This window comes from Harpia harpyja, chromosome 6 (genome assembly GCF_026419915.1).
Source record: "Harpia harpyja isolate bHarHar1 chromosome 6, bHarHar1 primary haplotype, whole genome shotgun sequence".
In the NCBI taxonomy this organism is placed as follows: Eukaryota; Metazoa; Chordata; class Aves; order Accipitriformes; family Accipitridae; genus Harpia; species Harpia harpyja.
The window spans coordinates 24,900,030-24,913,303 of NC_068945.1; the positions used below are offsets into that span (position 1 = coordinate 24,900,030).

General features: G+C 43.3%; 1 protein-coding gene across 2 annotated transcripts; it reads right to left on the reverse strand.

Moving 5' to 3' along the window:
* Window positions 1-455: 455 nt before the first annotated feature.
* On the reverse strand, window positions 456-9,844 carry MTERF2 (mitochondrial transcription termination factor 2). Of its 2 annotated transcripts, none has more exons than XM_052789288.1 (2): window positions 9,790-9,844; window positions 456-3,888 (listed from the first exon to the last, which is right to left on the reverse strand). In XM_052789288.1, the coding sequence occupies exon 2, from the start codon at window positions 3,855-3,857 to the stop codon at window positions 2,661-2,663; it is 1,197 nt and encodes a 398-aa protein (XP_052645248.1). In that variant the 5' UTR covers window positions 3,858-3,888; window positions 9,790-9,844; the 3' UTR covers window positions 456-2,660. The 2 variants fall into 2 exon arrangements, with proteins under 2 accessions (XP_052645248.1, XP_052645247.1); XM_052789287.1 differs by lacking the exon at window positions 9,790-9,844 and adding an exon at window positions 7,998-8,035.
* Window positions 9,845-13,274: the final 3,430 nt, after the last annotated feature.

A 13,274-nucleotide genomic window follows, 5' to 3' on the forward strand; every position in this document is an offset into this window, starting at 1 on the left:
ATACTTAGGTATAAATCTTCCCACAGTGTCATGCCCCAGTACCTTTTATCTGCACCAACCAGCTCTTAACAAAAACTCTAACTTCACTATGTAGGCTGTGCCTAGACACAACACAAAATCCCTCATACCCTTTCCTCCCCCCTGCGTGAACTGAGGCTTGGGGATACCCACTTTTAAGATCGTAGTGAGCGGAATGGAATACGGACCTGAAATTTTCAGGGGAAGTGAGATTGTTCTTGTGTCTCGGGGTTGTTTTTTTGTAGCAGTTTTATTTTACTCTCCATTTCCCAGCCCCCATTTCAAAAGGGGCAGTGTTTATGAAGACTATTTGTATGCCTGACTGCTGTGTAATGAAAGGTTGGTCTACAGGCTTTTATGTGCCAGACTTAAACAGTTTAAACTGGTTCATGTTCACTGCAAGTAACAGCAAGAGAAGACGAAGCAGATTTCAGCAATACATTTTGGTAATTGGGAGCTTCTGTGAGGCTTTATTATAAATGAATCCTGTGAAGAAGAGAGAAGTGGGTCCCAGGCATAGAGTTATGAATGAAGGATTGAATGAATTTCTGTCTGCTGGTAGAAAAAAGGAGTCTTTCTGTTTATGCTTTTGTTTTGAAAGGGGAGGAGGAGAAATTGAAACAGTCAGAATGGAAAATGAGTTTGTGATAACTCAGGCTGTGACTCAAGGAAATATGTCACTTTCCCATTTTGTTCATTGCCACTGGAAATACTGTAAGTGATGGAAATAAGCTGTTTCAGGAACTTTGAAAACAGATACCTGTAGAAATGCCGAAACTAAATTGTCAGGGAAAACACTGTTCTACATCTTGGTTTCCTTTTCATCCTAAACCATCCATCAGATCTGTGGTTCAGCATTATGGGTTGTATTATGAATAGCCTCAGAAAGCTGAAATGTCCCCTTGTGTCTGAGGGGAACGATGCTTTGAAATTCAAGTAATACTGTGGTATGCTTAATAGCTGAGCAGACAGTCAGAAAGTGATAAGGCAAGTTCCTGTAAATTTTTAATATGGCTCTTCCCAGTTTCCTCCTAAAAAAACGATAATGTGTTTTGAAGAGTCAGCAAAGACATGGCTTAGTAACACAGCCTGACTTTTAATATGCTGGTGATATGTGCCCCTTCTTGAATTCTCACCGCTGTCACACATGCTCCTAGAAGAGCAGTGGTTACCCCCACAAGCTGCCATCATGTCCACACTCGCCTGCATGGTGGTGAGTTTAAGACCTTCAGCTGTTGAGATCTTGGCACTGATCTAACCAGATGTTTCTAGCCTTTTCCAAGCTCACAGCAGATAATGTGGCAGGCTATATAAAATATAACCTTGCAGCCCACCATCTAAGCAAGTAATTCAATACCAGCTTTCCTCAGCAATTTAAAACTTTTATTTAAGAAAAGGAACCCTGGACTTGCTGCCAAAATGTCTGTTAAAAATGACCTTGAAGAATGGCCTGGAGCGAGGGGGGTGTGTAACTGTTTTTTCTCCTGCTGTCAAGAGGGAATGTGTATGGAATAGTTGCTTAGCAAAGTCTTTCTGAGAAACAGAATCACTGATGATGCTAATTCTCTTGAGATGATTGTCAATGATGCTACTATTTTATATTCTCATTCACAGCCCGTAAATGAAAATAAATAAAATCCCCTGAGAACTTAAACACTGTCAGATAGTTACTCTTTTGAAAGCCAGCACTTGTCAACAATTACTGTATGGTGTTATCTGAGAAGCAGTGTCACCCATATATTTAGAAACTGGCAGCTGTTTGCAAATCTGGTAGTCATTTTTAATCACCAGTGGTTTACAGACTAGAGTTTTGTTACACCTAATATAAAAGCATGACTTTTTCCTTTCTCCTACAATCCTTTTGAGGCTCACTTGAGTCTCTCCCTAACCTTTTCTCTCCCTAAGCTGTGCTAGAAAAGAAATTAAGAACTAGACAATGGCAATAAATGTATTTCCTCCTGCCCCAAACCTTTTGAAAAAGGAGTAAATTTTGAAGTCTCAGAAATGTAAAGGAGGTTGTCTTGTAGTTTCTTTGCATTGTGGTTTGCACACAAACATACTAGGGCCTCACTGCAGCAGTCACTAAATAAAAAAATATTATGTCCTGCCCCTGTTCTCAGACTGCTCTACCTATGTTTTCCTATCCAAGAAGTCAGGTCTGCTGCAGGTCAGGATCCAGGAGCTAGAGCTACTTATTGCAGCAATAAGGAATGCAACTCCAAAAGAGCCTCCAAAATTCAGTGAACCAGTGGGTTGAACACTGCTGGAAAAATAACCCTCCTTTTCTCAGATAAAGATTGTGCTAATCACTACCCCAGGCTGGACTGTGCAGTGACAGAGCTGAAAATCCAAAGCAGTTAACGCCCTGTTAGATAAGGAAATGTAACAGAACCAAAAAAAACATGTGAGGTACTCCCTGGGGAAAAAAGGCAACCTTTATCGTAACCAGCTTCTATGATATTATTTGAAAGTATTAGAAAGCTACAACTGTATAATGAATTTGTGCCCAAGACCCACTCTGGGACAAAGTACAGTATAAGACTACAATTTGGTCAAGATTTCTTTTGGCTCTTCTCAACCACCCAGCATCTCTTTTCTCTTTAATAATTTTCTTTTGTGTAATTTGAAGTACAGCATTCAAATTATTCTTCAATGTGTACAGGAGCAACAGGATTAAAAATTGGTCTCTCCTTCTTTGATTGTATCCTACCATAATTGACTTCAAAATCCTTCTTAGTACCATTCAAGCTTTCTAGAGTTCCACTCTTTATATCATATCCCAAAGCAGAGAGTTTTTTAATTCGGTACTGAACAATTTGTGTTGTCAACTCCAGCACCATTGGTGTGTCTCTAATCTGCGCTACAGAAATTCCTTCCTTCAGTAGTCCTTCAAGTCTTTCTTCCAAAACTGGAACAGAATAGTAGAGAAGGGCTGGGCATTTCAGCACTAGCTGTCTTAATTCTTGATCACTGCACTTAAAGACATTTTTGGAATTAAGCATACTCTTCTGCATAGTAGTAGGAGTAAGCTGAAAAATAAAACCTTTAAGTTTGGACAGCAGCTGTAGAACTTCATGGTCACTGAAATCATTCTTCTGGAGAAATTCCAAGTTCTCCTGGATTGTGGTGGAGGAATTTAATAAAATAAATGGATTTTGGCTCAATAGCTTCAGTATCCAGATCTTCATATTTGCATCAGAACCTCCTAAACTTAAATAATTTCTTTGTAATGTCTCTATCACGTTTTTGTTTTTCTCAACAGGATTACAGAATATGCTGGGTGCGCTTGTCAAGAACCTGGTGATTATATTATTCTTAAGTCCCAACTCTTGAAAAAACAGTATATTTGCCTTCTGATTCTCATGATACTGAGTAGTAAAAAAAGACTCTGGAAATTGCTCTATTAATTTAATTAACTGATTTTCATTCTGGCATACTAGTTGCCATAGAGTTCTTTGAGAGTTTATCTCTGCAGGGATATGGAGAATTGCCTCTGGGCAGCGTTCTAAAATGTTGGCTACCGTGGTCTCATCTGCTCCCATTTCTTTTAAGATATCAGCAATTTCTTTAACATAGGCCACATCCTGGAGAAGGACCCATTCCTTTAGTCTGCGTATTTTCTTAATGTCAACTGACAATCTGTACAGACTCTCAATGGTTTTTTTATTTTCCTCTCTTGATTTTGTATCCGTTGTGTAAGTGGAATGTATTAGGAAGCTTCTCTTCATTACTTCAGTCCATACTGAGGGAAAATTCAATCCTGGGTTACGATACTGAGATCTTGCTAACAGAAGAGTAAATGTATCTTTTGCACTGTGAGCGACTCCTCTCAACATCATGGAACGCAGCCCTATGCAGAGAGAACAGCAACTACAAGAAAACACATTTAAGGCATAAATTATACCTTGTAATGTTCTCAGAGGCACTGATATTTAGACTGAGCTGGCATGAGAAACCACTCTCAACAGTGTTTTGTTGTTACTAGCACAAAATTCAGCTTTCATGCAGAAGGGGGAGGGAGGAAAGACTTTTGAAAGGTTAATGTTCTGACGGATGCCTCACTGAACAATAACATGTGGATGCAACAGACCTGATGTGGGGGCAGCGCTCTGTCCATGCTTGCAGTCATACAAAAACCAAACTCTCAGCTGTTTCCTGCAGCTAACATTGTTACATTACAGCTCACTGGCGCTATATTAGAAAAATGTTTCATGCAATTTAATTTGACTAATTCTACTAAATGAATTTTTTAAAAAGCTGCCTAAATATCTTTCTTAACTCTTCTGAATGTATTTGCTTAACTTCTCAAGCATTGTTTGGAGCATGACTTGTTCCTTCACGTGTCAGAGACCCACCTCCAGTGCTCCTTCAGCAGCGGTTCACAGCCTAACTGCATTGTGAAATCATTCTCGTTATAATTAAGGAAAAAAAATCAAAACCTTTATGTATGTGTTTTTCCACGAGCTGAGTCTGTTAATTGGGTTCTGAATAAGCACACTGGTATTTTCAGGGAGGAAGCAAGTACACTGTAACATCATCAGGCCTTCACTTGCCTCTTCGGCACCTACTTTGCTACAGCTGCCCTTTGCACTGTTTTGCCTTATTTCTGTTTCCAGGTTGTTTCTGTCATTGCCAGCCACCCCCAGTAGGCAAAGGGTCCTTGCGCACCCCGTGGAATAGGTGCGTGGCTGTGCTGGGGTCCACACAGCAACCACAGGGTAGTTGTGGGTGACCCCATACCCCACCTTTGCTCAAACTGACTGCCAGGTATCACCAATAGCACATGCGCTGCCGCCTGCTCTGCAGTGGCCAAAGGAGCTGCAGCAGTCAAACAAAGATATCGTCAAGTGTATCTTTAACTTCCTAGGTGGTGTTTTCATAACAACCTTTTGGAAGCACAGTGTGGAAGGGAGAATTGCTGGTCTGTGAAATACTTGCACAAATTGCTGCTGCTGGCAACACGCTTAGAACTCCTCAAATTGAAAACGAGAAAAAGAATACAATTTGTGCATTTGACAATTCTATTTATACAGTTGCTTTCACCTCTCCCAAAGTATAGCATGCTTCAAAAAGTACCTACGTGAGCATTAAGTTAAATTATTTTGAGGTGGGTTTTTTTTAGGAGAGAAAAGACTGTTATGATCATGCAGTCTAATCTACGTAACAGACCAAGAAGCCTATTGCAGGAACAGCTATGCAAGACTCCTAGAATTTTCTTTACAGCCCATCTTTTAAGAAAATACATGGTTTGTTTAGAGAACTCAAGTGATAGAGCCTCCATCTAGTTGTCAGGTAAGGTTAAATATTTTCCAGGGGTAAAATACTTCATCTCAAGAAAGTGTACCTTTAAGTTGATGTTTTTCAGCTTCTAAAAGCTGGACTCTTGTTATGTTACTACATCATAAACTAACAGAGTAAGACATAATTTCCTACATGCAAGCTTATGTTATTAACAGAAACTGTTTATCGGTAACTTGTTTTTTAGTATTACTTCAAATCTCCAAGGCAAAATCTGATTGCCTAATGAAGCTGCTTGTGTCATAACCCCAAGGCTAATGATTTTATCTTCATAAACTTTGTGATGTGAGAAGTGCTGTCCAGCAAGCTCCACCGCAAAACAAGTGTTTTTTCCCAATAGCCCTGGAAGCAGTGTGAGTGTAGGTAAGTCACAGACTTTTCATGTGCTGACCTTTCCCTGTCCTGAAAAAGTGACTGTTTCAAGGGGACTGCAAACTGAAGCCTCTCCTCCACAGGGAGTGACACAACCGCCTGCATCTGAGTATTCTGAGTAGTTCTATTGAATTTAGTGGGTCCAGTCAGAGTAAGTAAATCTCTGAAGCATCATGGCTTTCTTCATTAATGCTTCAGCTCAGCTGGAAGCTGCCGGCAAAATGAAGTATTGTTAAAATTGTTTGGAATGTCACATGATACTTCCAAAGTACGAACTGGAAAAATAACTAACCATGACTTTTACTTCAGTGTGTAATCCTGCTGTTAAACAAAACTGCCTTGTGAGTAATGCAGTCACTTAAAATACAGTCATTTTATCTATTATAGTGCTTTTAAAAAAATCTGATAAATTGTGCATTTCCAAGATCTGACATGGAAAGGATTGTTATGTTTGCTTAAAAGAAGCTTTATGTTGTCTGAAAATGTTTGACATCATAGTCAACTTTTTTCCTGTTAGTGAGGATCATCCATGCAGAAACACAGAATATTATAAAAGGAAAGAAAACTTTATTTGCTGAACCACATCTGACTGGGGTACTCAGGAGCCCTTGTAAAGCACTAAGCAAACTAGAACATGCAAAATAAGATGAGTGGATTTTAATGTCATGGTGTTCTACAGAAACTGAGAAAATGATTAAGAGTTATGATTTGGTGTATTTCAGAGTCCATAGATGACAGTATCACATTTCCAGGGTATGTAACCTATTCCAAGAGTTCAGAGTTCTCTTAAAGCTCATGCTGGACTACTGTTCTAATATGCAGGACCCCACTGTAACTTTTTACATACTTATATTGCGGTGGGGATTGTAAATCGATTGAGAGATCAAGAAAAAAACCAGCCAGCTTAGACGAGTCATTTGCTCTCACTGCCAGCAGCACCCTCGTATCACCAGGTGTCATAACAGCAATAAGGAAGTGAACTAATGCCTGCCTGGAAGTTACCCGTGATCCTGCTTGCTAGCACACTCGTGGTGACCTGTATCTACAGAGTAAATGGGTGTTAGAAGTTTCATTATTTAATGAGATTCCTATGTGTATCTTCTATAGGAAGTGGACACTAGGATTAACTGGCCGATTCATCCTTCATTTTATTCAGAAATTTCTGAATGTGTATTTTGAGACACAAATCTCACTTTTTGAAAATCAGCAAACCAACCTCTTGCTCACGTTGCATTTTTCACAAAATCTTTCACTAAAGAGAGCAACAGTATGACTACTGTATGCTGGTCACTACCATTCTTATTACAGCAAACTGTAGCCAGGTCTTAGTAGGCTGTAGAGAGTTAAACGAAAACTATTAAATGCCTACGTTGAACTTTGAATTAACCAGGAAAAGTAGGTATCTACCTAGAAGAGAGCAGTGTAGATAGGATTTGAATAGCTTGTGGAGAAACTTGGACCGGGAATAGGCAGCAGTTTTGTAGATTAATGCATAGTAGAAGAAGCATTCGCACTTCTGTGCTTACAGACAAAAAATGAACCCCTGCTTTGCATCAGTAGCGGAAATGAGGGAAAGAAGGATTACAAAAATACGCTAGACTGACACAAAGCTTTCTAGAAAAAACTACAGAGGATCCTAAGATAATCCAGGTTGGAAGGGAACTCGAGCTCAAAGCAGGGTCCCCTATGAGGTAAGACAGGCTGCTTTGTCCCGTCAAGTCCTGGAAACCTCTGTGGATGGAGCCCACCCAGCCTCCCCGCGTCGGCTGTTCTACTGCTCGACCGTCCTCGTGGGGGAAAGAAAAGCTTTTCCTCACATCTAGGAAAGGAAAGACATGTAAAAAAAAGCTTAAGGAAGCATAGCACTATTTAAACCAAAGGTCATTAAGTGGTGCTTTTAGTGCAGAAAAAACGGAAAGCTCTCCATCGCAGCCTGGCCGCGTAAGCCCGGCCACCCGGACGATCCCCATCCGCATCCCCCTCTCCCTCCCTTCGGACTCCGCTTCGCGGTGGAGGGTCCGGAGGAGGCTGTTTTCCCTCAGCCAGCACGGGACCTGAGGGTGGGAGGCCCGGCAGGGCTCTCCCTGTCCAGCCCCGAGCCCCCCCCCGCCGTCAAAGCACGGGAGGCCCTAACCTAACGTCAGCCGGGCCGCTAACGGCGGTGCCCCGCCTGAGGGCCGCTACAAGGCTTCCCTCACCGGCCGCCGCTCAGCCGGGCCGCCGTCTGAGGCAGCCCCGGCCCCGCGGCCGGTGTGAGGCGGTCGGGACCGGCCGGCACCGGCCCGTTCCCCCCCCGCGCCGCGCCTGACCTGCCTCGCTCGCCGCCGCTGTGCCGGGCCCTACCACCTGTACCGCCCGGGGGGGGGGGGGGGGGCGGGCGGAGGGAGGATGTACCATGTGGCGGCGGCGGCGGGTGGCAATGAAGGAGAGTTATTAAGTCTGAGTTTGCAGGAATCGGGGACTTTGCCATCCTAGAGATGTGACCCAGCGTGCTGTAGGGCCTGTCTGGGTGCACCCTGGTCTAAATTAGTGCGGTAAATGAGCTTGCACGGTCTCTTCATCATGCGAAATTCCCTGAGGTTCCGGCACTTGTTAAAATAGACTTCGTTATGATGAGAAATAGTTAAGGGTGGTTGGATTTAAACAACTTTCAAGAGAGAATTAGTGTAGCAAATAAAAGTCAAAATAATTTGAAAATCAATCATTTCGAAGTATTATGACGGCAAAGAAATTAACATTTTAAAATCAGGCTACTTGAGCGCCTGTGTTGTGATGGGAGGCAAACGATCCTTTTGATTCAGTAACAGAAATGGTCTGTTTCTTGGATTTATCCAGATCTGAATCTGAAATACTGGTGCTAGTGAGGCCTTGCGCCCTGTACAACACAACAGTTACTGTACACGCCAGCCGGGAATTAAAGGTCCTGATACCAAACGTGTTAACCTCTGCAAAGACACTTCCACTCTTTTTGAAAGCAGTACCCTGAAAAATCTCTTCAGGATCAAATTTGGATGAGAGGAGACACTGATGTGTGGATGGGAGGCTTTTCTTACATCAGTATATTTGCTTCCATATGATCACTGCACTTACTACAGAATAATAGAATTCACATATGTAGTCATTGGATTTACAGTGTTTTGCTGGTGGTAGTTCAGAAGTTAAATGAGCTGTGATGGTGAGAATCGTCTTCCTCTATCATTTTTTTTTCAGCTGTGTCTACTTTATTTCTCTTCTAAACTGATCAGTAACAAATCAGCAGAGACATAAATGATTTCTAGTCCAGAACGATTTTTCTAGGCATGTTACGACTTTTTAAGCTAACGCTGGGTCTGCACAATCACATCCTTCAGAGAGTGAAAATCAGTCCTGTTCCCTCTGGGAACACTTCTTTTGTCAGCTACGTTTTCAACGGTCTGTGCTAGATCTGTGAAAAAGATCTAATGAAGAAGAGAACTGCTATAGAAAGAAACCGTGCTTTACGAACGCAGTTCAGGCTTGGTCTCCTACATAATTGCTGTTTCAAGAACAGTTAACAATGTTTGTGACTATAAATGACATACAATGATGTTAAAAACATGTATCTAAAAAATGCTTCTAATTTGTAATACACAATGTATTGTATACTTGCTTCTTTATGTTTTTGTCATTTCATGCCTTCACGTTATCTTTTTTCCTTTCGAATGCCTCCCACTCTCTTGATTTTTGCGATCACAGTCTGGGCTAAATTAGCTAAATTAGCAATAATGTTCTTTTTAAAAGTTATCCACAAGAGAACACAGTAGTGAGGTTTACTTGTACGAGTTCCTTGATTAACTGTGCTTCTATTTTCTTTTTCTACTATACTTGGAGAGACTCTTCCCTTGAGATTTGACATTTTAATTAATATATTCCTTACCTTCCTTCCACTTCTAAATCAAGAACAAACCGTCTAGCATGGAAGGTATGGCTAGAGCCAAATGGTGCTTTGACATAATGCTATGCTAATGATATACTACAGTTGTTATTTAGCCTGTAGCAACAAACAGCTTAGAGACTGATGGTTTTCATGGTTGCAATTTGGTCATGAAACCATAAGGTCTAGTGAGGGAGGGTTGCTACCACCTCAGTATTCCCAAGAAGGCAGATCAGATGATGCTGGACTTTATTCAGGGCCGTCTTCAGTGTCGCAGCCTTGTAAGGAGCTAGCGGGGAACATAAGGAGAATGAAAAAGCCATTTAAAAGTTTGAAATAAAAAACATATTGTGAGGTGACTTTCCTTGAAAATAAGGAACCTATTTTCTTCAATGTGCTCAAAAATTAGAGAATTAAAAGGAGTTTGATGGAAAGTGGTCATTAACCACGAGATTTCTTTTTCTATTTCTTTGAAAATTATTCACCAAATATTTGGCATTTCTTAAGAATAAAAACAAGCAAGGAATAATGTACTTTGTATTTATAGAGAAAACAATGCTCTACTTTACAGTGACCCAACTACTCCAGATTTGAGTTGCAGCAAGGGTATATGACAGGATCCCATATGTTCTTCTTGGACCAGAATAATGAGCTGTGGAATATCATGTTCCACAGGTGACAAAGTAATAATTGAAGAACTCATAATAATTTAGGCTATTGTTAAATCAGTGCTTAAGAACAGTTCGGCCTCCACACTTTTTAGAAAGAAATTTTGTATAAAACCAAATAGAAAGGGATTCTAATCATGGTTGGGGCCTTCGCTGCTAGCATGCCTTGATCATTAATGACATTTTATTACATCATTCAAAGCGAGGAAAGAAAAGCATGAAGGGAAACATGATGCATGTATCTTTTTGTTGACTTTTACTTTCTGTGTATCTTAGCAGAAAAAAAATATTTTAGTAGAAAGAGCAACTACAATTCTTAAAGTACTGTCCTGCTGTGGTGTAGTGGTGCAGCCCCCCCGGGGCCACTCTGGTATTTCAGGATAAGCCATGCATGCTTTGGGAAGAACTCCCATTGTACTGTTATCTTGGTTCAAGTCCAGTAGCCTGGGGCTGGGGTGGCCAGGCGTCCCCTGGCCATACCTGGGCTGTCTGCTGCCTGAGTTCTCTATCAGAACAACTCTGCACGAATTGTGGCCAGAATGTAAAATAATGACCAAAGCCAATCATCTCGAGACCCTATAAATAGCGATCCAAGGTGAGACCTTTGGAGCTCTCCGGGACCGCAGCGGGCTGTGTGACCCAGTGTCTCCCCCTGAGCTGGGACACCTCTCAGGGTAGATTTTGCGAAGATTGAAAGATCATCCGTCAATGATTTTGCAAGGATTTAAAGGCCTGATTTCGCAAGGTTCACTGACCCTCTGGTGATGAATGCCAGCACGTAGAAGTGAGTAATTCATGAAACTCACGAAAGGGAAATCTTAAGCATAGGTTAACCTCTGTGTGTGTGTGTGTGTGTGTGTAAAATTTAGTTTAGAACTGTTTTATCTGTGCGTGTGTATTTGCAGTTTGGTTCAGAACTATTTTCTCTGTCTGTGTGGTTCAGAACTGTTTTATCTGTCTGTATCTGTGATTTGATTTAACCTCCTGTCCTGGTTTCAGCTGGGATAGAGTTACTTTTCTTCCTAGTAGCTGGTATAGTGTTATGTTTTGGGTTCAGTAGGAGAAGAATGTTGATAACACACTGATGTTTTCCGTTGTTGCTAAGTAGTGTTTAGACTAAGTGAAGAATTTTTCAGCTTCTCATGCCCAGCCAGCAAGAAGGCTGGAGGGGCACAAGAAGTCGGGAGGCAACACAGCCAGGACAGCTGACCCAAACTGGCCAAAGGGGTATTCCATACCATGTGACATCATGCCCAGTATATAAACTGGGGGGAGTTGGCCAGGGGGGATCACTGCTTGGGAACTAACTGGGCATCGGTTGGCGAGTGGTGAGCAATTGCATTGTGCATCACTTGTTTTGTATATTCCAATTCTTTTATTATTATTATTGTCTTTTATTATTGTTATTATTATCATTATTATTATTTTCTTCCTTTCCGTTCTATTAACCTGTCTTTATCTCACCCCACGAATTTTACTTTTTTTCCCCGATTCTCTCTCCCATCCCACTGGGTGTGGGGGGAAGTGAGTGAGCGGCTGCGTGGTGCTTAGCTGCTGGCTGGGGTTAAACCATGACACCTCTGTGTGTGTGCAACCCTGCTGTAAGTGTGGGGTGATCCTTGCCATTTTTGAATCTTAGCAACTAAGTTGCAAATTTGATTGTAACAAATTCCATTGAATCACTCTGTTAAATTGGCTGATGATTAAGTACTGTTAAAATTATACAACCTGATCTTGTGATCTATCTCAAAAATATTAATAAATCCTAAATTGCTGCTAAACCAAAGCCGGGTAACAAAATCTCATTTATGACATCTGGAATTCTGGAAGTCAAGGAAGGTCAGTACTGCTGATGTGAGTCCTCTCTCTGCCTTTTACTTGAGAGCTGTTATTTCTAGTGAGACCCCTCTTGCTGTTGCTACCCAGTTGACTATGAACGCTCTGGAAGTTGTATATTTGAGTTGCAATCCACAGGTGGAGGTTTATTTTCAGATCTGCATCTACAGCTGCCCTGTTACGACTCAAAATTGCTCTACTGAGTCCTATCAGCATGACGCCTCATTCAGTGGTTAGCCATGCCTAGTGGCTAACTCGAGAGAAGGTGTAAGGAAACCTGCTGTGTCAGCAGCAGGCAGAGGCTGGTTTGAGCTCTGTAATTAAAAGACAAGACGTTAGATATACACCATTTACTAATAATGACTTTACTGACAGTGCTAGAGGGACCATTTTAACTCGTTCTGCTGCTCAGAACTCAGTGGAAAGCGTATTTGCTTTCTGCAGCACTGCACAGCCGAGCTACTCCCTCTTGCTCAGTGGTTCTTCCCCAGCTCTTTTGACACCACCTCGGGACTGCAGCGGACAAAAAAAACACGCTCCGTTTCGTAAGCAACGGCACTCATCTTAAACTAACGGGGGGGGGGGGGGAGGGCAGCGTGGGCAGAGGGAGACATGCGAGGCCTAAAACAGGGGGAGAGGAGGGCGGCCCGCTGTCCCCGTGCCCGCCCGGCCCAGGCGCGCCTCGGCAGGGGGCCCCTCACAGACCGGTACCCGGCTGGGCTCCCTACACACACCCTTACGTAAGCGGCCCGCCTCTGCCCCGCGGCGTACGGGCAGCGGTGGGATCGGGCGGGACGGGATGGGCCCACGGGCGACCACGACGACGACCCCGGTCCCGCCGCGGGCGCTGCCAGGGGCTGAGGAGAGGCGCGCCGCCGCGCATGCGCAGCCCCCCCCCCCCGGCGGGCGCTATACATAACAGGCCGGCGGGCACGCGCCGGCAGCTGCACCCCCCCCCCCCGGCTCTCGCGCGCGTGCGCCTCCTGAGGGGAATCGGCGCCTTCACGAGCCTGCTCGGAGCCCCGTGCTCATCCGGGTCCCGCCGACCCGAGCGACGCGGGGGGGGGAGGGCGGTGGTCTCCGCCCTCGGCGCCCCTCCCAGCCGCGGCCCGTCGCTTCTGCTCCGCGCCGGCAGGTGGGATTCCTGCCGAGATGGCGGGCTGCCTCGGCCGCCGACAGCCCCGCCGCGG